Genomic DNA, 24604 nt, shown 5'->3' on the forward strand with positions numbered 1-24604 from the left:
AGCAGATTTAATGCAAGTACAGTGGTTCCTTGACTAGTTTAGTTTTCCAGTCACAAGATTAATCTTAGTATATTTGATGTATTCATTGACAAACAAAATGTATTTTAAGTGATTTTTAGAATGTAAAAAGGTAGCAATGAACTCATTGACTGCTGTGGATGGTTACATGTTTCAACTGTAAACCCATCGTTTAATGGCGCCAACGGCCAGGCATCAAGGCTCTCGTCCTGCTTGTCTGTTAAATGCTGGTTTGTAAATCACGATAGGAACCAACAGAATCCAAACGGATGTCAACACATTTTTTTGTTTGAGAGCAAAGCTTTTGTGTAGAAACTACAAACTAAGCATTGGCACCTTGGCGTGTCGTGACAAATACGAAGTAGAAAAACGTCAGGAAAATGTAATCCTTTACAGAGCAAGTGACTAATTTTGTTAATGTAGAAAAACCCTAACATACATGAACGTCACATTTTGGGTCATGTAGGCCACAACCACTTGGTACAGTGGGGAGAACAAGTATTTGATACACTGCCAATGGGAAAACCCATTGGCTGTGTATCAAATACTTGTTCTCCCCACTGTATATAAGTGTGGCTTGTATACCAAATCAATCAAATTTAAATAAAAACAAGATTAATAAGAGTAAAATTTGTAAAAACAAAAGACTTTATGGCCCTAATGACTGAGTTTTTTTCCTATAGTATTTAAAGAGTGCCCTATAAAGGATTATGTTCCTTACACTCAAATAGTATGTACTATATACAGTGAGGAGCAGAAGTATTTGCACACCTTGTGATTTAAGTTCACCCTCTTAGAAAATAGGTAGTGGTCTGAAATTTCAATCATAGATGCATTTTCTTTTTTATAGAGACATAATCTAAAAAAATCCTGAACTCGCATTGTATGATTTTTTAATAATTTATTTGTAATTTACTGGGGTTCATAAGTATTTGTATTTGATAAAATCTGTGCTAATATTTCATGCAGAAGCCTTTGTACAGAGGTCAGACGCTTTCTGTAGTTCTTCATTAGGTTTTCACATATGGAAACGAGGATTTTGGCCCATTCCTCCACACAAATCTTCTCTATATCTGTCAGGTTTCAGGGCTGTCGTTGAGAAACATGAAGTTTCAGCTCCATCCAAAGATTTTTTTATTTTTATTATTAGAATGAGGTCTGGAGACTGGCTAGGCCACTCTAGAACCTTCATATGCTTTTTACAAAGCCAATCCTTGATTATTCTGGCTGTCTGCTTCGGGCCATTGTCATGTTGGAAGACCCAGTCACGACCCATTTTCAATGCTCTAACTGAGGGAAGAAGGTCATTCCCAAAAATCTCACGATACATGGCACTGGTCATCCTCTCCTTAATACAGTGCAGCCGTCCAGTCCCATATACAGAAAAACACCCCCAAAGCATGATGCTACCAACACCATGGTTCACAGTAGGGATGGTGTTATTGGGATGGTACTCATCATTCTTCTTCCCCCAAAGACTATGAGTGGAATTAATACCAAAAAGTTCCATTTTGATCTCCTATGACCACATGACTTTGTCCCATGACTCCTCTGGATCATCCAAATAGTCATTGGCAAACTTAAAACAGACCTGGACATGTGATGGTTTTAGCAGGGGAACCTTCCGTGCCATGCATGATTTTTAACCATGATGTCTTAGTGTATTACAAACAGTAACGTTGGAAATGGTGGTCTCAGTTCCTTTCAGGTCATTGACCAGCTCATCCTGTGTAGTTCTTGGCTGATTCCTCACCTTTCATAAGATCATTGAAACACTACGAGGTAGATCTTGCTTGGAGCCCTAGTCCAAGACAGACTGACAGTAGTGCTTAGCTTCTTCCATTTTCAAATAATTGCTCCAACAGTGGATCTCATATCACCAAGCTGCTTGGCAATTGCCCCATAACCCTGTCCAGCCTTGTAGAGGTCTACAATTCTGTCTCTGGTGTCTTTGGACTGCTCTTTGGTCTTGCCCATGATAGCAGTTGGATTATGACTGACTGAATGGGGTGCACAGGTGAATATAATGAGCTCAAACGTGTGGTGGGTGGGTATTTACTCCTGGGACTCCGGTGGACTTACAAAATCACAAGGGGTGCAAATACTTCTGCTCCTCACCGTATGAATACAAACTGAGTATAAGGTTGAAAGAATGACACAATTCATGGTGTTACTGACAAACCCAATGTAAAAAAATAGAACACTAATCTTGGGTAAAATTGGTAATGCGGCGGGTCGCCGCTGCGCATGGCATATTTCATAGTTGCGTATATGCAAGTAACGATCAAAAGCCTTTCTTCAGTCTTGTTTTGGATTTACTCTTAAAATATTGACGTTTCTTTTCACAAATGTGTTTTCTGCTTTTTGAAGAAAAGTTTTTGAATTAAACTATCCTACATTCTACTGCTACAGTAATCAATTACAAAAAAGGGTACAAATAAACTATTAATAACCCAACATCTCAAAACTACTTCACAATCATATTTATATTTAGAAAAATGTATTTGAAATATTCTAACTCTTTGCGGCCCTAGTAATCTTACTATATAGTGTAAAACCATGCACAAAGAAGAGACATTGCCAATTTTCTGCAAGCTATGTACTTTAAAGCCTCAGACGTCATTCAAGGTCATACAAGAGTGAATTCCAAGCCAAGTTCAGTCTTCTGTGTGAGCGTGTTTATATTCATGTATGCTTGAATTGGGCTGCTATCTAGTGAGGGCAGAAAGATGTCGCCAAACATTATAAAGGTCATAGCAGATGCTGGAAACTAGTGTGCATATAAACATGTATGTTCATTCTTTAATGTGACTGATTACATAAAACACACAGTATTGTTGAAATGTTTGAAATCTTAACCGCGTTACATCCACAAGATATTTATTCATTTTGTAATTACGCCATAGAGGTCACATTTCATGGTGTAAAAACGCTCCACTTTTCGTATTACAGAAACCTGGCATGTCCAACGAGGGCAGAAAGTCTAATTACAGTTGCAGAAAATCTTTCTTTTATTTCCTATTTTCTCTTCTCTCAATACAAATGCTTTCCTTGATGTCATCAATTATAAGGGTGATGGAAAATGAATGAACGAATGAATGAATTAAAATTTGCCAGATATGGAGGGAAAGTCTCCATAAGCTTTAAAAAAAAAAAAAAAAAAACTCCAGGTTCTATAAATTGAATCTATGGGAAAACTGCAACCACTGTATTGAGAACATTGACACAGAAAGAGAGAGCAAAAAGCAAGGATGTTCAAGGACTAATTGAGCCACAGTGGCCTGGTTTCCCTCAGCCAGGCCAATGACTCACCGAAAGTCTTCTGCCTGGCTGACTGGGAGTCGCCATATAAATGACCTGCGGACCGATGCTGCCTTCATACTGAACATGCTGAAGGCAATTTTGCGTTATATGCAAATCTGCTCGATGTAACTGTAGACTCTGCATTTCGAGTCAATCGCACTGAAACATAATCATTCCCAGTTAAATTGTATTGGATTCCCAGTTAAATTATATTGGACGTCCTATATGTATATATATATAATATATATATATATATATATATATATATATATATATGTGTATATGTATGTATATGTATATGTATATCTATGTATATGTATATCTATGTGTATATATATATGTATATGTATATCTATGTGTATATATATATATGTATGTGTGTATATATATATGTATGTGTATATATATGTGTGTATATATATATGTATATGTATATATATGTGTGTGTATATATATGTGTGTATATATATATGTATATGTATATATATGTGTGTGTATATATATATGTATATGTATATATATGTGTGTATATGTGTATATATATGTATATATATGTATATGTATATATATGAGCTGTTGCTTGTGCGACCTTGGTGGAAGGGGGACGGGTCCCGATAAGCTTTGGCTTTTTTTCCGTTCCCTTTGTCATGTCTCTTTTCATCTTCTTGGAGAAACAATATTTTTTTTTTTTTTTAATCTTTTTTTCTTCCTTTCATTTCTTCCCTTATTACATGATTTAATGCTGATGATGATGATGTTGATGTGATGATGATGATGACAAATGACAATGACAATAAATTCAAATTCATATGTATATATATGTGTGTATATATATATGTGTATATGTGTATATATATGTATATATATGTGTATATATGTATATCTATGTATATATGTATATGTATATATGTATATATATGTGTATATATATATATATATTAGGCCTGAACGATATATCGTTTAAACATCGCCATCGCGATGTGCGCATGTGCAATAGTCCCATCGCAAGGACGTGCGATAGTTTTTTAATTTCATTTTTTTTAATCCACAAACGTTTGTTTTGAGGAAGGAGAGGGGAAAAAAAGCGCACAGCTTCTCTTTCTCTCCAGCAAGTCATCGGCTCCTCCCCCTCCCCCTGCAACAGCGGAGTGGAGGGAGGAGGGGCCGAACAGCAGAGCGGAGGGAGGAGGGCCCGTTCTCAAAGTGAAAGCAAGCAATCAACACGTTGGAGGAGCAAGGAAGACTGTATCCAAAAGGAGTTTTGGAAGTATTTTGGCAAGAACAAGACTATAAGGGACAAAAAACAGCCCTGTCGACAGTGCCTCGCCATGGTTGCCTCAACAAGAAGTAATCTGTCAAACATGTGGGACCATTTAAAACGCAGGTATCTATGCATTCCTGCTACGAGCTCCCCATCAGAGGCTTTTTAGCACAGGTGGGAACATTGCTACGTGCCAACGTTATTGTCTCAAGCCTGCTATAGTGGATAAACTAATAGTCTTGGCCAAAAACCTATGAGACCCAGTTGAGAATTGCTGAGCAAGGAAGGTGGACGATATGCAGACAAATACATAACACAGCTGAAGGAATGTCTTTTCTTCTTTTAATGTGACAGCTATCAGGAAGGCAGGAAATTTGGGAGTTAAAATGGTTCTGTTATTCATCACAGTTATTTGCAGTTATTCAGTTCAATTATTTACAAGTTCAATTGAGTTTGTTTCTTTTATATTTAAATTTATTGTAAACCGTATTTTTCAAATAACTATATATAGTACAGCTGCACATAAAGTTTTGATACTTAATATTTTTGTTGAAATATTTTTACAACTTTGTTGCCGTTTTGCAGTTTTATATTGTTATATTTTGTGTAAACAACTCAGGGGACTAATGCACTTGCACTTTTATTAGTCAGATTTAATATTTAAGTTCAAATATGTTGACAACTTTGTTGTTTAACTGAGGTTTTTATGTATTGTTATAGTTTGTGAACTCTTTTGTCATATTTAATATTTTTGTTCAAATATGTTGACAACTTTGTTGTTTTACTGAGGTTTTTATTTATTGTTATAGTTTGTGAACAACTCTTTTATTTGTCATATTTAATATTTTTGTTCAAATATGTTGACAACTTTGTTGTTATTTTACAGAAGTTTTTATTTGTTATATTTTGTCAAAAACTAAGGGGACTAATGCACCTGCTCTTTTATTTATCATTTAATGTATTTGCTGCTGTTGAAGTGTAAAATATTGTATTCAATAAATGATCTATTTTGTGCAGACATGACTTCCTGGATACCTTCATACAGAAATCTTCATCATTAACAAATTAGACGGTATTATATGAATACACTGTGGTCACGGTGTGTTATGTAAAGTATTTCCAAACAGCTATTCAAGTCATTTAGTGAAAATTTCTTTTAAAAAGATAGATCTTTTTTTTTTTAATATCGCAATATAATATCGCAATATATTGCAAACCTAAAAAAAATCGCGACAATAGTTTTTTCCAATATCGTTCAGGCCTAATATATATGTATATATATGTGTATATGTAAGCCTGTCGCAATATGCAATAACTCCATTTATCGCACGATAAATAAAAATGAAGGCGATAATTTTTCCGCTGCGATTTATCGCCTCGCGTGCACGTGCGTGCGCGCGTGCGGCTGACGTGCTGTTAAAAGTTCGGATTCTTTGTTACCAACTGCGCAAAATGCATCTTCGTTCCAGGTCCGGCAAAAAATAGCGCCGGAGCCAATCATTCTCATTATATCCTATTGTTCAACGTATACCGGCCGCATCCGTGCTCCAGATTGACTCCGGACCATCTCCAGCGTGCCGGTGCTGTTGACGTGTGGGCGCTCCCGTCAGGGGTGACATTTCACTTGGGGTGGCTATTTTTTGGCACAACACCGGATATTTACAACGAAGTCCGCCAAAACATTGTTACCAACAACCTCGCTTTGAAAACGGGCATGATGAACATTGAGTGGCAAATTAAGAGCGCTGTGCTTCAAACTCGTCCTGTTTATGAAAGTCGATTATCATATGCTGGTGTTGTGTAGTAATGAGCAGACGTGACTTCTGTGGCATTTGATAACTTTTTTAATGCGCACACACACTAGATATCATGAAATAGCAAACTAGATGTGCTACATCCTATGCCATTGGCTACGTGAGCCCAGAGTGATTATGGGACACGTAGTCCATATACTACATCGCTGAATTATAAACCGCTATGACTGAATGGAAGTTAAGAAGACCAAATCAATCAATACCAGTGACTATAAATAATGCTGCAAATATTGTTAATTAAGTACGTGACACAGATGGATTCGGACCACAAATAGGAAGTCTTGCTCATGTAGTAAACCTAACTGCTAAGAGAGCTGTAGCAATCAACAGTGTGCCCCGCCTCTTTTTACAAACAGTAAAGATTGTTCTCAGCACTTTTATACAAAATTTCTTCAGATCAGTAAGAAGCACATACACTAAAATGCATGTTTATATGATGGCAATTTAATTTTTGCTCGTGAGCAAAAAAAAAAAAAAAAAAAACTAAACAAAAAATACAATTGTTATTTTCTTTTCAGAGCATCAAATGTATTGTATCGAATCGAAAATCGTCTCCCCCGTATCGAAAATCGTACCGAACCGCGACTTAACTGTATCGTTGCATTAGCATGGAACAGAATAGCAGAAGCTATGAGGGGAAAAGTTTTCATTTGCCTAAATGCTTAAGTTATTAAGTGCAATTTTATTTATTTTTCTTGAAAAACAGATTTATTTTATTCTGTGTTTCTGTGCAGTATTAATATTGTTATCTTTTACTTAAGAGGCATGGTCTATTGTTTTTAAATGTGATTTCTTAAGAAGTATTTTTGAATTTAAGAGTAAATATTTATTGCGTTTATTGCGTGTACTTGATCTATTAATATACAGTGGGGAGAACAAGTATTTAACACAACACAAGTATCAAATACTTGTTCTCCCCACTGTATACTGTATTCTCACTGTGTTATTGTAAATTGGTTTTTAAAAAATGGGGGGGGGCGCAATAATATCGCATATCGCAATAATTTATTAGATAAATTATCGCACACTAAAAAATTTTATCGCGACAGGCCTATGTATATGTATGTATATATATATGTGTATATGTATGTATATATATATATATGTATGTATATATATATATATATATATGTATGTATATATATATGTATATGTGTATATATATATATGTATGTATATATATATATATGTATGTATATATATATGTATATGTGTATATATATATATGTATGTATATATGTGTATATGTATGTATATATATATATATATATACACTGTATGTGTATATATATATATGTGTATATGTGTATGTGTAGATGTAGATGTATATATATATATATATATATATATATAAAGACAGATTTTTTTATTTACATGGCCATGTTGTGATGAAGAAAACATATGCGGCGATCCATTGCCGACCATTACGGTACATGAAGTCACCATTTTGTTTCGGTAATACCACTGTTATTGCTCGAATTATTTCGTCCGTGTTAAATTCTGCTTTTTTCACTGTTCATAAAGCACATAATTTAGTTTTTCAACTCATTTGAGTCAACCTTTATTGCAACTCGGCAACTCGGACCATAACAAACGTAACACAACACAGACTTCCTGTATCCATCAACTATATCTGTCCCTCGGGAAACTCAAACCCAAATAACAATAGTTCCTCTTGTTAGTCGACAGCGATGCGCGCTTTCGGTTTTCCGACTTCTAGCCTCACTTTTATTTTACCATGTATATATTCATGGAAGAAACATTTATTCATCATGATGAAACGAGCAAGTTATACAGCAGCCTTTAAAAGAAAAGCCACATCCATTTTGTTTTCTCCTGGATTCTGGTAAGTTGGAGAAGTTGTCAAATCATATCATTACCGTACATATTGTCAGTTTACGGTAATGTTTTGAACTACCAATGTGCTATGCTTGTGCTGTGTTTCACCAGTCGGTAAAATGACATTTCTGTAGCCGTACACGAGCTCTTTTTTTCTTGTATTCTTCTATTTATTGGTGCTAAAATTAGGGTGCGCGTTATACACGGGTACGAAAATTTTCCCTACATTTTACAATTAAATTTGGGGTGCGCGTTATACACGGGTGCGCCTTATATTCGGGAAATTACAGTAATTTTTGTTTTTTCGGTCTGTTTGGCATACTGTCCTCATGAGTTAATGTTGCTAATCAATTTGAATTTGTTTATATTACTTTTTTTTTATATTAAAAATGACACAATGTTATGCAGATGTGTACTTATAATAATAACATTTTATAGAAAGGGGGGGCGTTTACGTTTTCTTGGGGGGGGTGTAACAGACAATAATTGAGAAGCACTGCTCTAAGATCAGTGGTCGCTTGCCTTTGTGCACATCATGTTTGAAGCCTCGCAATGGCGAGCTGCTGTTGATCAATTGTTAGGTATCGTCATGCTCTCATGATTTCAGATTATGAACAGCATCATAAAGACAACTACTGGATCAAAACATCTGTTTGATCATAGATCAAACACCCGTTTTAAAAATTTCTGTTCCAGTGGTTGTTGGAGAACAGCAGGTTGTGCAACAAGTACATCAATAGTGAACAGTTAGCTTTCAAAGGTTTACTGGTCAGATGAAGTTCATCTGGAAAGGTTAGAATGCACTTGTGGCTTGAAGCTTTTGAAAAGATTCTTTAATTTTTATAAGAATTTCTTTTTCTCTTGGAGAACTACAAATACAAATTAAACGAGTTATTTGTGTTCATGTGATGGACCTGAACATGACCATTGTCATGGATGCTTTCATAGCAAATATACAAAGTAAGTACCTGCACATGAAAGTGAATAATTCTGTTTGAGCAAACAGAAAGGCACACACGCCATGTGCCACGTGCGCTGCCATCCGAGTAGCTCCGCATGTGGCAAGGTTGATGTGTCGCACCGTGCCATTGCATTTTGCTTGTCGCGCACGGTGTGAGTGAGCATTCTGTCTTTCTGGTACATAGTGTCCGCCCCACACCTGTCGCCAGGACTGTTCCGCCTAATCATGCCTAATAAGGAACATTGATTCATCCATATTGGATTCACACTTTTCAACACGAGCACACACCAGTCACATCCCTTCACTTTTGCTGCAACTAACAGGGTTCAGGAGGCTACTAGTTCCTGACACATACCTACTGTTCGGGCTCAGTGGCCTACTAGAATAGTGTAGTGTTTAGTATGGGAGAACAAGGTTGGTTGTCACAATTTTTACTCTTTCATGAGTTTTCCCATCAGCACATCTTAGAATACTAATTCCTTTATTACAGGAAGCTTAATACCTTGGGTTGATTTGACATCTTTCATTCTTCGACATTTTCTTTTTAATACAATAATTTATTATCAATCAGAGACATCCTGACACTTTGTGATAACTATCCCCATTGTGGAGATGGTTGTCAAACACTATTGGGTTGGTTGTTACTTGTTATTTGAAATGGGATTTTCTTTAAAGAAAAAATATTTTTTTAAGATTGAATGATTTTTTTGTTTTTATTTTAATAAATGGCGAAGGTTAAAAAGAATAACTTCTTACATTGCCATTTAATTAGAACATGTTTACGATGTTGTTTTGACAGAACAGAATTCATGGTTTTTGGTTTTTTTTTTTTTGTTATTGTGAAAGTACAAGAACTCCAATCCAGAATTGAACATCATTTTGTCGGATAGCTATTCACTGTCTGAAATACTGTGTCTGTTTCCAAATGCACAGAGTTTTGCATTGTTGTGTTTTACTGCCTTGAATTATTTCATTTTCGAGTCTTTTTTTTTTTTTAATTAGAAAAAAAAAATAAGAAGCTACTGGAAAACAATTCAGCTGTGGCCTGTTAAGTGACAATAAAAATAATTTGAATCCTTTGAACTGTTGATGGTGTGAGAACCATCCCCATCTAAATTGCGACGACCAACCCCAACTTGTGTTTTTTTGCTAAGAGGCGCTACTAACGGCTAGCAAGCATTTGCCAAGCTAGACAATATCAATGAAAAGTGTAACTTTGTCCTCATACTATTAATGGTAACAGTTTCATAAATAGAAAACTTATTGTGTAAAATCTCATTTAAAAAAAAAAGTAATCGCCTCTTACCTCAAGGAGATGGGGACATGCTACAGTAAAAACAATGTACATTTTTTTCACGCCGTTCTGATCGTTTTAATTCCCTGTCCTCTGGTGGTCCATTTATAGCAAGTGTGACAACCAACTCCTGTGACAACCAAACTCGTTCAGCAACATAGGTTTTCCCGCACGTGCGGGGCGGCCATCCCAAGATTCCCAGCATCCTGGTACCATCTCCGGCTCGGAGGAAGCTGTTTACGCGTTCTATCTCTCACTGCTGACGTCGGCGCAGCGAACAATGTCATCCAATTTCCTGTTTTTCACTTTAGTGGAAAGCCGCTCTCCGAGCACGTGTGGTACAGTGTGTATGTGTGCGATGATGAGGTTGAGACTGAGATGAGGAGGAGAGGGATGCGGAAGAGGAGAAACATGAGGAGATCTGTTAGACCGGATACGCTGGGAGCAGGATATTGGGTCATGGGGAACTCTGCTATGTAAATACAGGCAGTGCATTCAGAGAGAAGTAACGGGAGATGGACGTGAGGAAATCTTGATGGTGATTGGAGCAACTTGGCAGTTTTGATGTCATCATCAGAGAGGGAAAAAGTACAGCTTGCATTTGTGTGTACAGGGGCTGTACAAAACTGGAAGTACAAGCTATTTTAATAAACATGGTGCTAGGACTGTTAAATATTTTGAGGAGAAATTATCCTATCCTTTTATTTTTTTGCTAAAGATTGCAAGAATCTGATCAAATTAGATTCTTCATTACAACGCACAGAATAGAAAAATTCTAGTAATTTTTAGACTATTATGCCCACCTAACAATAAGCTGCACCAACCAAATTTTCAAGAAAACGGTATTTGTTCACATAAAACTGCACTGGATTCGCCATAGGTGGCTACTAGGCATGTGCCTACATGACATTCTGACGGTATGATAACTTAAGCAAAAATATAAAAATATCAGGGTACCACGTAATCACGGTATTGTAATTACAGCTCTAAAATGTGTTATTTTGAGATGTCTGGGTTTTTTCCTTTGAACAGGATTGCTAATTTACAAAATAACAGCAAATTGGAACATAAGTACTAGTATAATATTAAATTTAAATAAATAAAAAGATCACCAAAATATTCTAAATAAAATTTAAATGAATGCAGTCCTTTAGGTGAGCCTAAACCCACAGCTCAACATTTTTAGCATCAGAAAAAAAAAAAATTGAATTATTTTCCATAAAATGTACGTGTGTATGACTGATATCATCTTTACATTATATAGGCTACATACTCACAACACATAGTCGCCAGAGAGAAAAAAATACCACAGACTGTATCATGAAAATGTTCTTTTGAATGAATGTTTACAATGGCAGAAGACTTGAACAAAAGCAGGCTAATATTAGAGAGTAAACTAGCTAGCCGTCTTGGCATGCTAATTAGCCATGTTATCAGCCTCCACTAACCAACTCTCGTAGCTAGTGGGAAACTTTCATGACAGCGTTTACTAACTTTTAATTTTCTATAAAGCGACGGGTAGTGTTCATGTCAGTTCGAAATCATATTGGAGGTATTGCCTCCTCTGGCAGCCACCCTCCGCAGACATGTTTTACATGTCGGTTGTCCCTCCTCTTCTAAGCCGCGGCCATCTGTAACTTTTCTGTAGCTGAAGTTATCCCATACCAGCGACTTCATTTTCTTCAATGGGGGAAAAAGTTCAGGTGCTACACCTCCTCAAGTCATCTAGCACAGCTGACATACTGTACTGCGCAACAACCGGAGGGGAGTGAGCTCTGCAGCTGTAAACGAGGGATTGCAAAATGCTGCATTTTTGGGACCAAAGGAACGGTATGATGGAAAATTTTAGTGGTTTTGTATCAGTGACATTTTCATATCACGGTATAGCTTGACACCGGTAATGGGCACATGTCTATTGTCCACACTGTATTTACATAAAGACATGCAGTATAATACCCTGTAAAAATCAATTCATAGCCCTCGCTGAAATATAAGCCAAAATCCGAAAATTACACAAAGGTAACAGACAATATTTTCCTACAAATAAATAACTGTGCATCTGCAAAATTAACCATTTACGTAGGGCTAACAATAGTACTAAAATATATACTGTGTACTGTATAGTCATTGGTTATAGACCCCAATCACCAACGTCACACAATCACGTGATCGCTGTATTGTGCCACCATATTGTCCGTCATTGTGTGTCCATATTGTCAATGGTCGTAGTTTCTAAAGGTGGATTCACTTGCAAATTATGGAAGCCCCGGTGCTTTCAGACACTGTAAACTCATTGGATGAGTTGCAGAAAAGCAGTTATTTGGAAAAGCCTCGGTCCATCCAGTCGCCAGATCCATATTTGATGCCCAAACCAATGTTTCCTCCCGTCCGGTCCCGTCCCGTGCGTCAGAGCTCGTCCTGAGACCACAAAATTTCCAGTCATACTCCAGTTTATATCACGATGAGGAGTCGGGTACCCAAAATCTGCACCGGCCCGAATATAAACCGACATTTGGTCAGCTGAGCGTCACCGTTGTCACGATTGTAAAATGAAACTTGATCGACAACGGGCCGGTGTGTGCCGAAAAATAGCTGCCCCGCGTAAAATGTCACCCCTGACGGGAGCGCTTCATTATAACGCTTTATTGACGTGAAAACATCAAAGGTTTTCATGGACGCATTACAGTAATGGATTTACGACTGTAAGATCAGTTTTAAATAATTAAATTTAACAAAATATTATTACTAGGGCTGTCAAACGAATAAAATGTTTAATCGAGTTAATTACAGCTTAAAAATTAATTAATCGTAATTAATCACAATTAATCACAATTCAAACCATCTATAAAATATGCCATATTTTTCTGTAAATTATATATATATTCTGTAAAATAAATTGTTGGAATGGAAAGATAAGACACAAGATGGATATATACATTCAACATACGGTACATAAGGACTCTAGTGGGCATTTCACTCTACTGTCATTTAAATCTGTCTATGCTGTCCTCACTCCGATGAGTCTACTTTTTCCAAAGCTGGACAGCTAGTGAACGACGCCTTAATAATCAGACTTCTTCCTTTTTCATCTGATTTATTAATAAAATGGCCTCAAACCATTGTCCTCTTTAGACTGTCGTAAAACTACAAAAAAAGTACACAAGCATTGCATTAGCAACAACGTTAGTTTAGCACGCTATACAGGTTCACTAAACATAAACAAAAAGCGTCTCATACAAAAAATATAACATTTCGCTTACTAACATAATATGTACATTCTTTACAACAACCATACTTACTGACAAATCTTGTCCAAAGATCATATAAGCACAACATTACAACGTAGCCGTCAGCCCGAGACGTCGTGCAGCCATATTGAACTGGCAAGAAAATAAACCATGTCGCAAAGCGGCCACAAGAGTTCGCTGTTAACAGCACAAAAAGCCTTGCTGTAAAACTTACCAAAAGGCAGAATACTGTCTGAGCGGGACATGTGCGTTAATCGCGTCAAATATTTTGACGTGATTAAATAAAAAAATTAATTACCGCGCGTTAACGCGATAATTTTGACAGCCCTAATTATTACTGTATTTTAGTAACAAATCGTGGTTTTCACGACCATATCCCAATGACAATCACACAGGTATGACATTTATTAGTTCAAGAAGAGTAAAATAATACATATTCACGGGACAAGAAAGTCGTTTCCGTGTGGGCGCTCCCGTCAAGGAGGACATTTCACGCAGGGCGGCTATTTTTCAGCACAACACCTGTTGTTGCGCTCACCCTCTTGCTGCGCGAACGTGGCGACGAGCTTCGTAGTCTCCGTCTGATGATGTCTGCGATCGTGTTGGCATCATATTGATGTTTTCGCCGCTGTCTAACGACTGTCGACACAAACCCATCATGGACCGAGATAAACCAACCGTGCTGCTTTAGAGATTTGCCCTTTTGGCACACAGCAACTACTAAAATGACCGTTTATCTTCTCTGTTACTGCAACCATCCGCCACACATGCCTTCACCATTTTGATTAATCAATGTTAACGATAGTCAGGAAGGTTTATGGGTTCGTTTACTAGGCGGTGATTCCTTAGACAAGCAGAAAAACACGCAGTAATAGGAGGAATGTACGTAGCTGTAATATGTAAACACGATGAGCTGACGGACAATATGGCGGCACCAGTCGGGGGGGCGGAGTTGTGATGTCACGTGATTGGGGTTTATATAAGGATCATATGAACACAGGAGAATCTTGGTCACATTTATTGTTTTTGTTTCCTTTAAAAAGTATTGATTTATTTATTAGAAAACAACCTGATGAAAAAGATCCAGCCATGAAGCAGTGCACTAACCTGCCCACAAAGAGAGTGGCCTGATCGGCCACAAATGCCCTGACTGCCAGCTGGAAGTGGCCTGGTGGATGGATGAATTGTGGGGTGGGGGGTGGGGGGGTCAAGCCAGGGACAAGATTTTTAGATTTTTAGACCTATTTTTTTGTAGTCGACCTTTCCATTATGCTTAATTTTTCCCCCCAAGCTCTGGTTTTATTTTATTGGATTCATTTTTTTTTTCTACCCTTTCATTATGTTTTATCCCACAAATGCAATACAGTATATTTATATGGACTAGTAAGTACTTTTCTCGCACTCCAGTTGTTCCTGCGCATGCATTAGCATTGGTCACGTGCTCAGTGTTACCCATATAAAGTCGCATGGCACTCGCCATGTTTGGACTGCTTGCCCGCCGGCCAACACACTCACTCACGTCCTATGCCTTGTTTGTCAATGCTCGAGTGCCGGCGTGTTTACGGGATGCAAACGTTTGGCTGATTCATTGCACAGTGCTGCACTACACACAGCATTTGTGTACAGTCTACATGTTTCGGGGGGAATTTGGGGAGGCACACAGCAGCTGCAGTTGTAATGGTGCTGTCAGTGCCTGTTTGAGAGGGAAGTCTCTTTTGGATGGAGAAAGAGCATTTGCACTCGGCTCCAGGCGGAGTGGCCAAACTCCTCACGTCAAGGCCTTAACCTCAGCTAATTCCCTACCAATCACCATCAGAGGGGAAAAAATGGATTTTGAGGGAGGGAGGGAGTTTGTCTTCCATCAGGGACATTTAGCCAGCGGTCGCATGTTCAGGAGAGAATGTTCTGATTCACATCTCCAGGAAAAATGAATGGCCCGTTGGAATCTTTAGTCATAGTTCATAAAGCTGATGGCAGAGTTATTTGTTCTGACACACATGGTCAACGTCATTGAAATCAAATGCGACAACAGGGAAAGTACAGCCTCTATTTCGACCTCTACGACCACAATGAACAGCCTAATGTGGTTTCCACTGCATACGGGATCGGGACTGATGAAAAGTGCGTGGGTATAACTGGATGTTGTGGTGATCATTTGAAACGAAATTTCTAAATTTCGCAGATTTGTTGATAATAAACTTTTTCCACAGTTGTATTACAGCATTATTCTAATATTGTGCACCCTATAATGATTGTGTTTTTGGTAAATGCTCATTTTGTTTTTTATTCTATGTTCTCATCTTCTTAAAATGTATGTAATGATTTTTACCCTCCTCTGTTTAAATGGAGCATTCAAATATAAATACCTCTCTTTACAATTTATAGGTCATTTAACTCATTGGCTGTCATTGTCATTTGGTAAACAAGTGTTCTCTAAATCAGTGGTCCCCAACCTTTATTGCACAACGGACCGGTGTAATGCGGGCCTTTTTTTCCACAGACCGGCAATGTATGGCAGAAAATGACAGGAAATATAAAATAACACGTCGAGGCTAAAAACGAATAATAAGTGCAGGGAAAATGTCACTCACCATACACTGAATCAAACCTTTTTTAACAGCGGCCTCTGCTAAACCTTTTCGGCAAATATCTGTGGTCGCAAGCATAATGAGTTCTTCTCCAATCGTGAAAGGTTTTTTTATATTATGCAGAATGGACTTGGTTGTAGGCTCCTCTTCTGGACTTGGTTGTAGGCTCCTCTTCTGGCTGAGCAGGCCTTTTCCCTGTAAAAAAGCTGTCCAAAGACGCCGCCGCACACAGCCAATAGCAGCTAGCAAGTTACAGTTTACATTGACTGACGCTGGGCTGCTATAGGTGTTTAAACACCCCAGGAATTGCGGCCAACCACTTGATGGTGACCTATGCAAATCTTTTCTTATCCCTTTAACACCGAACGTGTTGGTGGCGACCTGTTTACGCATATCCTCTTTGAAGCCTCGTCACGCTGTAATTACATCACCCACGTGCCGCTGTTTGCTCTCGTTTGAAAGTGCGGAAGTTGATGTTAACACCAGTTTTTATTTGAAGTCAATCGACCAAGTAAAAGGGGAGATAATGACATTTGAGTTTTACAGATTTATTGCACTCATAAATCAGCATTAAAACACTGCATGGACCATGTGTTTATCTCCATAATTCCATCATTTCTTGTCCTTTTTCAAAACCGAAAGCAGCACAAAAGACTACACATCCCAACAGCCGTTGTGAGGTCAAGAAGGACGAACCTAATGTGAACATTTTTAATAAATTGCCGAGCGAGGCACCACCTAAGGAAAGGGAGGCATGCAAAGCGAGCACCGGCCGGTTGGATTGAGCGAGCGACTTTGAAACGTGCGGAATTTATCGAAAACTAAATTTAGCGCAAGCTAATGCATTATTTCATGAACTCAAGGAAGAGGGTGGGACGTTTTTGTCGTTGTTTTCCTCGGATGAGTCAGCGTCTCGGCGAGTAGAAGTGACAGCGCGCAAACGGCGGAAGAGTGGGCGGTGCAACGTGTGTGAGACGTAGCTCCGTGTCCTGTTCAAGAGGAAACTTTATTGAGTCGCAAAAAAAGGGAAAAAAAATTATTAAGTCGCTTGTCTGAAAAAATTGAACTGAACTACTTGTCATTATTTTTAAAAATAATTTTTCAAGGTTCTATTTGATTTTTTTTCTTTATTATCAATCTTTTCAATTTGTTTACAGATGTGTGTGTTCGAGAAGCTTGATTGCATGTATATACTTTTGATACGGTGATGGTGGGTACAATACCTAACCTCACAAAGAGATATCCTCTAAACCCTTTTTGTGTTTTATATATATATATATATATATTTTTTTTTTTTTTTTTTTTTTTTTTAAATTTCTCACTATTTTGCACTGTATATAACTTGTTTTGACTGTAGTATGCGTAAAGGCCAAAAACGCCTATGACCATACCTGCTGTTTGTGTTGAATTGACAAACATAAAACTATTCAGTCTTATCTTTTCCTGTTGAATGTTTATGCTAACAAGTTGAATAAATATTATCAAGCTTCAAAACGGTTGGTCGAGCATGTTTGGTTGTCAATGGGACATCAACATGACAAATTTGGAAAAAAAAATTTGGGATTTTTTTTTGTCTTTTTGGGTCCAAAATGTTGATTATAATTGGTCAGTGAAGAAAACAGATTGGACGTGGAGGTTATGGTATCCTGAAAAAAGGGACCCAACCTGGCCATTGTAAACAATTTTTTCTTTGAAATATAAAGGCAACATCAAAGGCATGCAAATTTGGCCAAAATAGGCTTAGGTGTTAAAGGGTTAACTAAGGGGCCATTTACATGGTGACTCTCCGAGAATACGAAAACTGTCAAATTTGCAGTCTCCATTTGAACAATGTCGCGATTCCTCATGAAAACGATGTAGTATTCATGCCAGGCCCTAGGGGGCAGTGCAGATTTACTGGGCGACAGAGAATGATGCACTTTGACCCCACCAAGCTCCCTCAGCCCGGGAAAAAAATATGCCCGCCCACTCGAAGCAATGTCATTTTTCTTTTGTTCAAAAAGGCAGAAAAATTGAAACGTTCAACATATTTAAAAATATTATTAAAACAGTAAATTAAAACCGACATTCCGCCATATTTGCTATTTTTAATGTTTAGTAGCACCGCTGCGCACGCCCAATGTGACGTGTACGAGTGCTGACGTTAACGATGCGGTCTCGCGCCGCAGGAGCCTTTGATATGCATGCCGAGGAAGCCCCCCTCAACCCCCCGCAATCGGATTCTTCCACTTTGGAGGCAGGATTCAGAATTTTTCGTCTTTGCCTTCCGTCTTCACCGACACCATATGCACGCGAGGCGAATCCGCAACTCAGTCATTGCGTCTTTGTGTCACAGAGTCGCCATGTAAACTGCCCCTTAGTCTATAGAGTAGACAGGGCCAGATTGCAGTCGTTAATAAATTATTTATTTCTCTGCGGCTTAGTAGCAAATGCACCACGGACCGGTACCAGTCTGCGGCCCGGTGGTTGGGGACCACTGCTCTACTTGACCCAAAATGTGATGTCTATGTACAGTATGTGGTGGATGCCAGGTCTTTAAAGGGTTACGTTCAATGTTAATGTTATTTGTCTTTGGTTTAGCTTTAGAGGTAAATTGAATACTACTTCCATTGTTTCAATGTCAAAAACTTCTCAAGCAGGATGCAATGAAAACCAATCAATCAATCTTTATGGATTTTCACCATTTACAATGCAAAAGAAAGGAGCCCATCTCTTTCACGACCTCTGTGACCCAATTGCAACTTAAGTACAAGGAAATGTATACAAAACAGGCGAATATACCCACACACACATGCATTGTTCTTGTTCATGAGCTGGTCATGTGGCCTCTGTCCTCGTGTCTGTGAGGGATCAGATAATCACAGGGCATCACTTTGCTCGCCCAACGTCATACTACTCGAACGCCAACAAACGGCCCAGTGTCAGAATGACGTCAGCGGTGCTACACCGAAGGCTAATCAGCTTTGTTCCCCCTTTGTTGTGTCATTGAGTCCGCAGAAGGCTTACAGTTGAGCGAGAAGTGATTTACGGCCGGCCGGCGTGCTCTGAAATTCCTCCCTCTCTTCTTTTCCACATGTGTAGATTGTTTACGAAGAAGAGGAATTCTAGTGGGATCGCCGTCCACAAGGGGCTCGGTTGCTATGGTTACTAACCCCTGAGCTGGGTTCCATTTAGTAGAAAGGAAGTGAAATTTGTTGCAGACAAAGATTGTCTTCTAACTAGGTTAAGTGTAGTGAATGGAATCCTTTCCAGAAGTTTTCAATTGACGATAAAAGGCAATATCAATATCTTATCTGTTTATCTTGCACAATGAAGTGACTTGAGAGTCTTTAGCTAAAGAAATATTGTGCTTTGCTAGTTTCTCGTGGCATCATTGGTGACATACTGTCCATGCAAAAGAAGGCCTCATAGCACCTGAAAGATTACCTGAATGTGATTCTGAAAGTAAATATGATCCTGTTTTTCCTGTTGTTTCAGACTACATTAACAGAGGTGCAATTTGGACCAATGAAGTTATTTAAAGACCCACTTCAGGTAATGTACAATTACATTAAATGTCTGGGTTCCACTTACACCATGTGATTTAATGTGTTTTACTTTCTACGGACCAATTGAAGTGTCTTCATTTGATTAGATTTTTTTTCTTGACTCATTGGCTGCCATTGACGGTGATAGACGTCCAATTTGACTGGAAGGTTTGGCAGTAACTGATCACTGCCAACCCTCCTACTTCAAATGGGTTGGACATCTATCACCGCCAATGTCTCTGAAACATTCATTGCCATCCCTCCAATTAAAATTGATTGGATATCTATAGCCATCAATGCTAGAAAATGAGTTAATGATTGGACTGCGTGCAATGCAACGTTCGGTTGTCAAGGCAACAAGGTCAAACGTTTATGCCCAAGTTCATACCATAATGAACAATGCATGTTGTGGAAAAAGACAGAGAGTCGGTTGAACTTTAGGGGCCAATGTTTTGTGTGTGTTGAATTCCTCAATGTACACGCTGGGGAATTTGACTTTAACGGTTCTACTGTATTAAGAGACAGACGACTTACTGTATTGATAGTAATTTTGATTGGTTCTGCTCAGTCTACAAAATTCCAGAAGGAGGAAAAATTAAGCATTTCACAATGGCACTCGAGCGTCTCTGAAGCACAATCATAATTTATGATCCCATCATAAAAAAAGACAAACCAGAATAAGACACAACTAGTAATTACAAAAAAAAATTGGGGGGCACTTAATAGTCAAAATAGCCGAGTGCATTTTGGGTGGACCACTATCCTGCGACAAAGTTTCCGTTGTATAATTTAGTGCAATGTTGCACCAGAATTATGTAGATTAAAAAAATCTAAATTGAGCAAAAATAAAATTTTAACCAGATTCTAAGATTTGTTTGATAATTCTGTGCTGTGAAGCCAGAGTGACTGAATGAAAAGTAATGAATTGCACGTACTGTAATTTAAAATGGGTGTGCACAAAGTATCTTGTACTGTCTGATGCGCTCCAGTAGGAAAACAAGGGAGAGATAACTCCTTCCTGTTTTTGTCAGTCCCATCTGATCTCTGCTCCTCCTCCTCTTGTGGCTCACAAAATTTGGCGAGCTTCTTGTTCTTTCAACATGAAAAAAAAAAAGACTCCAATGTCCACCATTTCTCAAAACCTTCCAATGTGGAATTCTGTTCTAAATTTGTGCAAACTGCATGTCAGTAGTGACATATTTACGAGTTTCTGGTACATGTACTGAAACTGTTCAATTGCTAAATATGGTTTGCATTAGTAACACTCTTCTAAGGTTTAGAGCGGCCTGCCTTTTGGCTTCAAGCCGTGTTTTGTTACTTTAGACCTGAACCAATTGTCCCGATGAATCAAACTTGTCAAAACATCCAACTTTGCACAAACAAAAGCGGCTCTATTTTTCTCCATAACGTCTGGTCTTTGTATGCTAACTTGATTGAACACGCAATATACAATTGCGGAACCAAACTTTTCCCCTCTCCACATTGAGTCTGTTCCCAGCCAACATTCAGAGGTGACGTCTGTTTGAGAGGGTGACTCATGAATTTGCTCTTATGCAGCGCTGGTCTTGGAGGGGGGCCCGGTTCGCTAGTCCAGTATTTACGCAACTAAGAGGTTCTATGGAAGCCTGCTGGCAAAGGCCAAGTGGCCTCTCAATGACAGTTTTGACGATATAGGCAGCACTTTGGACTCGGACGTCTGTTAACACCTCAACTAATCATGTCATAGATCATAGCAATGGGTAAATCAAACCATTGATAGTGATACACCCTTGTAATATATAATATAGAGAGACCCTTAAAAAAATGATATATACATTTTATATATATATATATATATATACATATGTATATATGTATATATATGTATATATATATATATATGTATATATATGTATATGTATGTATATGTGTGTGTATATGTATGTATGTATGGCAGAAAACACTCAGGTGACTTGAAGTTCCGCTCTGAGACCCCTGATTTGGCCAACTTTCAAAATTGTCCGATATGCACGTGTGATACATCATTGGAAAGCTTAAAATCTCAATTTTATCGGGGAAAAAATTTTTGAACAGGAGGGCTTTTTTTTTTTTTTTTTTTTTTTTTTTTTTTTTAATATATTTTTTAAACAGCAAAACCCTATCTGGAGGTGAGAGCACGTGAGAGCAGAATTACAGACGCCATTACTTTAACGAGATATTATTACATACTTACCTTGTTTCGATCCAAAAATTCCATGTAGCATGTATCACTGAGTGTTAAGAAACAGCTGTGAATGGTCACAGCTGGACTTTTTGGGGATTTTATGGGTGAAACATGGTAATATAAAAAGGGTTGCGATGCAGAAATCGCAGACATTAAGGAGTGGTCAAGATTTTCTTTTTCACATATTTACCTTTTTAAACGTTTTTCTTTGTTTAGATCGATTATTTATCATCCAACATATCGAATAAGATGTGACAGTAACAAAAAAAATGCAATTAAGCGATAGTTATGAGGTAGATATCCGTGACTTTTTTACAGACGCCATTTTTTTCATTGTGACGTAATTTGTTTAAAAGTTAAAATATGTGAGTGAATAATTTGTCTTTTTTTTTATTTTTTTTTTTTAAACGAAATATTAGACCAATTAATTATTTTAAGCTAAAAATGACAGACATTTTGAATAATAAATATTAATTAATTACCTTCGTTATATGGCTGGGTTGAAACAAAAGCGAAAACGTCTGTAAATGAGGGTTTTCAGGGTAAAACGGACAAATTTAAAATAGTTCGGGGGCTTAATGCGCCATGAATCTGCTATAGCAGCATATAGACATATTGTTCCATGAAACACAACAGTTGTTTTGGCTTAAAATACAGCAGTTTCTTTTAAAGAGGAGTGCAAGGGCAGAAACTGCTTTTTCAGTCTTGTCTGTGTTTTCCGCCATATATATATATATATAATTAGGTATGTGCCGGTATGAGATTTTGACGGTATGATAACCTTAAGCAAAAATACCGGGGTTTCACGGTATCATGGTATTGCAATTATAGCTCTAAATGTGTTATTTTGAAGTGTATGGTTAAAAAAAAAAAAAAAAAACTAAATAACATTTCCATTGAACATTTTATTTTTCAGAACATCTTTGCAAATTATAACATCAACATGAATATAATGTTAAAATAAGTAATACATAAAATAAAGAACATATTTTGTATAAAATTAAAATAAATAAAACTTAGACTAAACCCGCTGCCACAGCTCAAGTTGATCAAATTTCTCAGTCCAAGTTAGGATGCAAGAATGTGAGCATGTTCACCTTTTCTGGGTTAAGTTTTGAGCGGTGAGGTGAGAGGATGTGTTCACTATTACATTAATATTTATTAGTTGAATATTAATGGGAACGAGATCGAGAAGAGGACTGACAGCAATCATTCGCTGTCAGATCTCCCAGTCAAGATGGACTGGACGTCTAGCGCCATCAATGGCAGCTGATGATTTAAAGTACGGCCTGATGGTAATGCTTGGAAAGTTAAATATTCTTTGAGGTGATACTGTAAAATGCTTACGAACCACTGGTCTACAGTGTACCAGTCAGTCACCTACGATCGGCTCCAGCACAGAGAAAATGAATGAAGAGGTTATTATTAGCGTAAAGTAGGCATAGTGACATTGCATAAGGTCAGAGAGCCGAGCCACCCAATGAGTCACAAGGCTAGATGTGCTGAGTAATCTCTTGTGTTGCAGGTACTTTTAGTTTTTGCCAAAGAGGACAGTCAGAGTAATGGCTTCTGCTGGGCTTGTGAGAAGGCCAACTACAGGTGCAGCATGGCACGCACGCCTGAGTCGGCACTCGAATGCTTCGCCGAGAAGCTCCACGACCTCGTCATCATTGACCACAGACATTCCAGACACTTTGACGCTGAAGCACTATGCCGGTAGGGCACTTTTCTTTGTTGGTTTACTAATAGCATCCATTTTCTTTCTTTTCCGTGTTTTAAATTGATTGACTTGCTACACTCTATGTATTTCAATGTGTTAAGTAGGTATTTTAAAGTGTATTTTATTTGTGTGTTTGACTGTTTGTCCTGCTCCACAATTAATTCAAAGTGGATCAGTGACCATTGCTCACTTTTTTGTACTAATGGCGTACAATCATGAACTGGCTTGTAATTCAAATTTACGAAGCAAAAATTCAACAGCGTCGGCCCATAAATTTAAAAAAATGTTGGGGCAATGTTTGCTCTGGATTGACTATTTTTATTGATTTACGGTATTTCAATAACATGGCTTTTCCCACTGCAAATATACACTCCCAAGTTTAGCAATACATCTAATGAGATCCAATACGAGAACATTACCAAGAATTCTGCTTAAGAATGATAATGTTGCATGATATTGAACCTGTCAAGGAGAAATATAACATGTTTATTAGTGTAGTTGTAGAACTGCAATGTATCACTGAGTGGTATCTAATTTATTAACAGTCTGATGTAACTAAGCAATTTGTAAGTACGGTTTGACATGTATAAACTACCTAGTTCACCTAGATTAGATAGTTACCTACCTAGACAGTTTACTACCTATTATTTTACTGTTTTTGTGTGGACGTTTGTTTTGTCAGTCTAAAAGGTGTTTTCTTGTCGTTTATGTAAATTCTTACTGTAGGGCTGCAATCGAATATTGTAGTAGTCGATTAATCGATGGACCAGTTAGTTTGAATAATCAAGTAATCGGATAAGGGACACGAAAAATTAACATACCTGATCA

General features: G+C 37.8%; 1 protein-coding gene across 3 annotated transcripts in view; it reads left to right on the forward strand.

Moving 5' to 3' along the window:
- Positions 1 to 24604, forward strand: part of pde8a (phosphodiesterase 8A) — a 90649-nt gene that overhangs the window by 28864 nt on the left and 37181 nt on the right. For 2 of the 3 annotated variants that reach the window (XM_057829194.1, XM_057829232.1), the window contains exons 2-3: positions 19804 to 19860; positions 23582 to 23772. In XM_057829194.1, the coding sequence (XP_057685177.1) occupies positions 19804 to 19860; positions 23582 to 23772 (248 nt within the window). Of the gene's footprint in view, positions 1 to 7824; positions 8243 to 19803; positions 19861 to 23581; positions 23773 to 24604 lie in introns of those variants that run through there. The other variant, XM_057829248.1, reaches the window with a different exon arrangement.

The sequence above is a fragment of the Corythoichthys intestinalis genome, chromosome 1 (genome assembly GCF_030265065.1).
Source record: "Corythoichthys intestinalis isolate RoL2023-P3 chromosome 1, ASM3026506v1, whole genome shotgun sequence".
Taxonomy (NCBI): Eukaryota; Metazoa; Chordata; class Actinopteri; order Syngnathiformes; family Syngnathidae; genus Corythoichthys; species Corythoichthys intestinalis.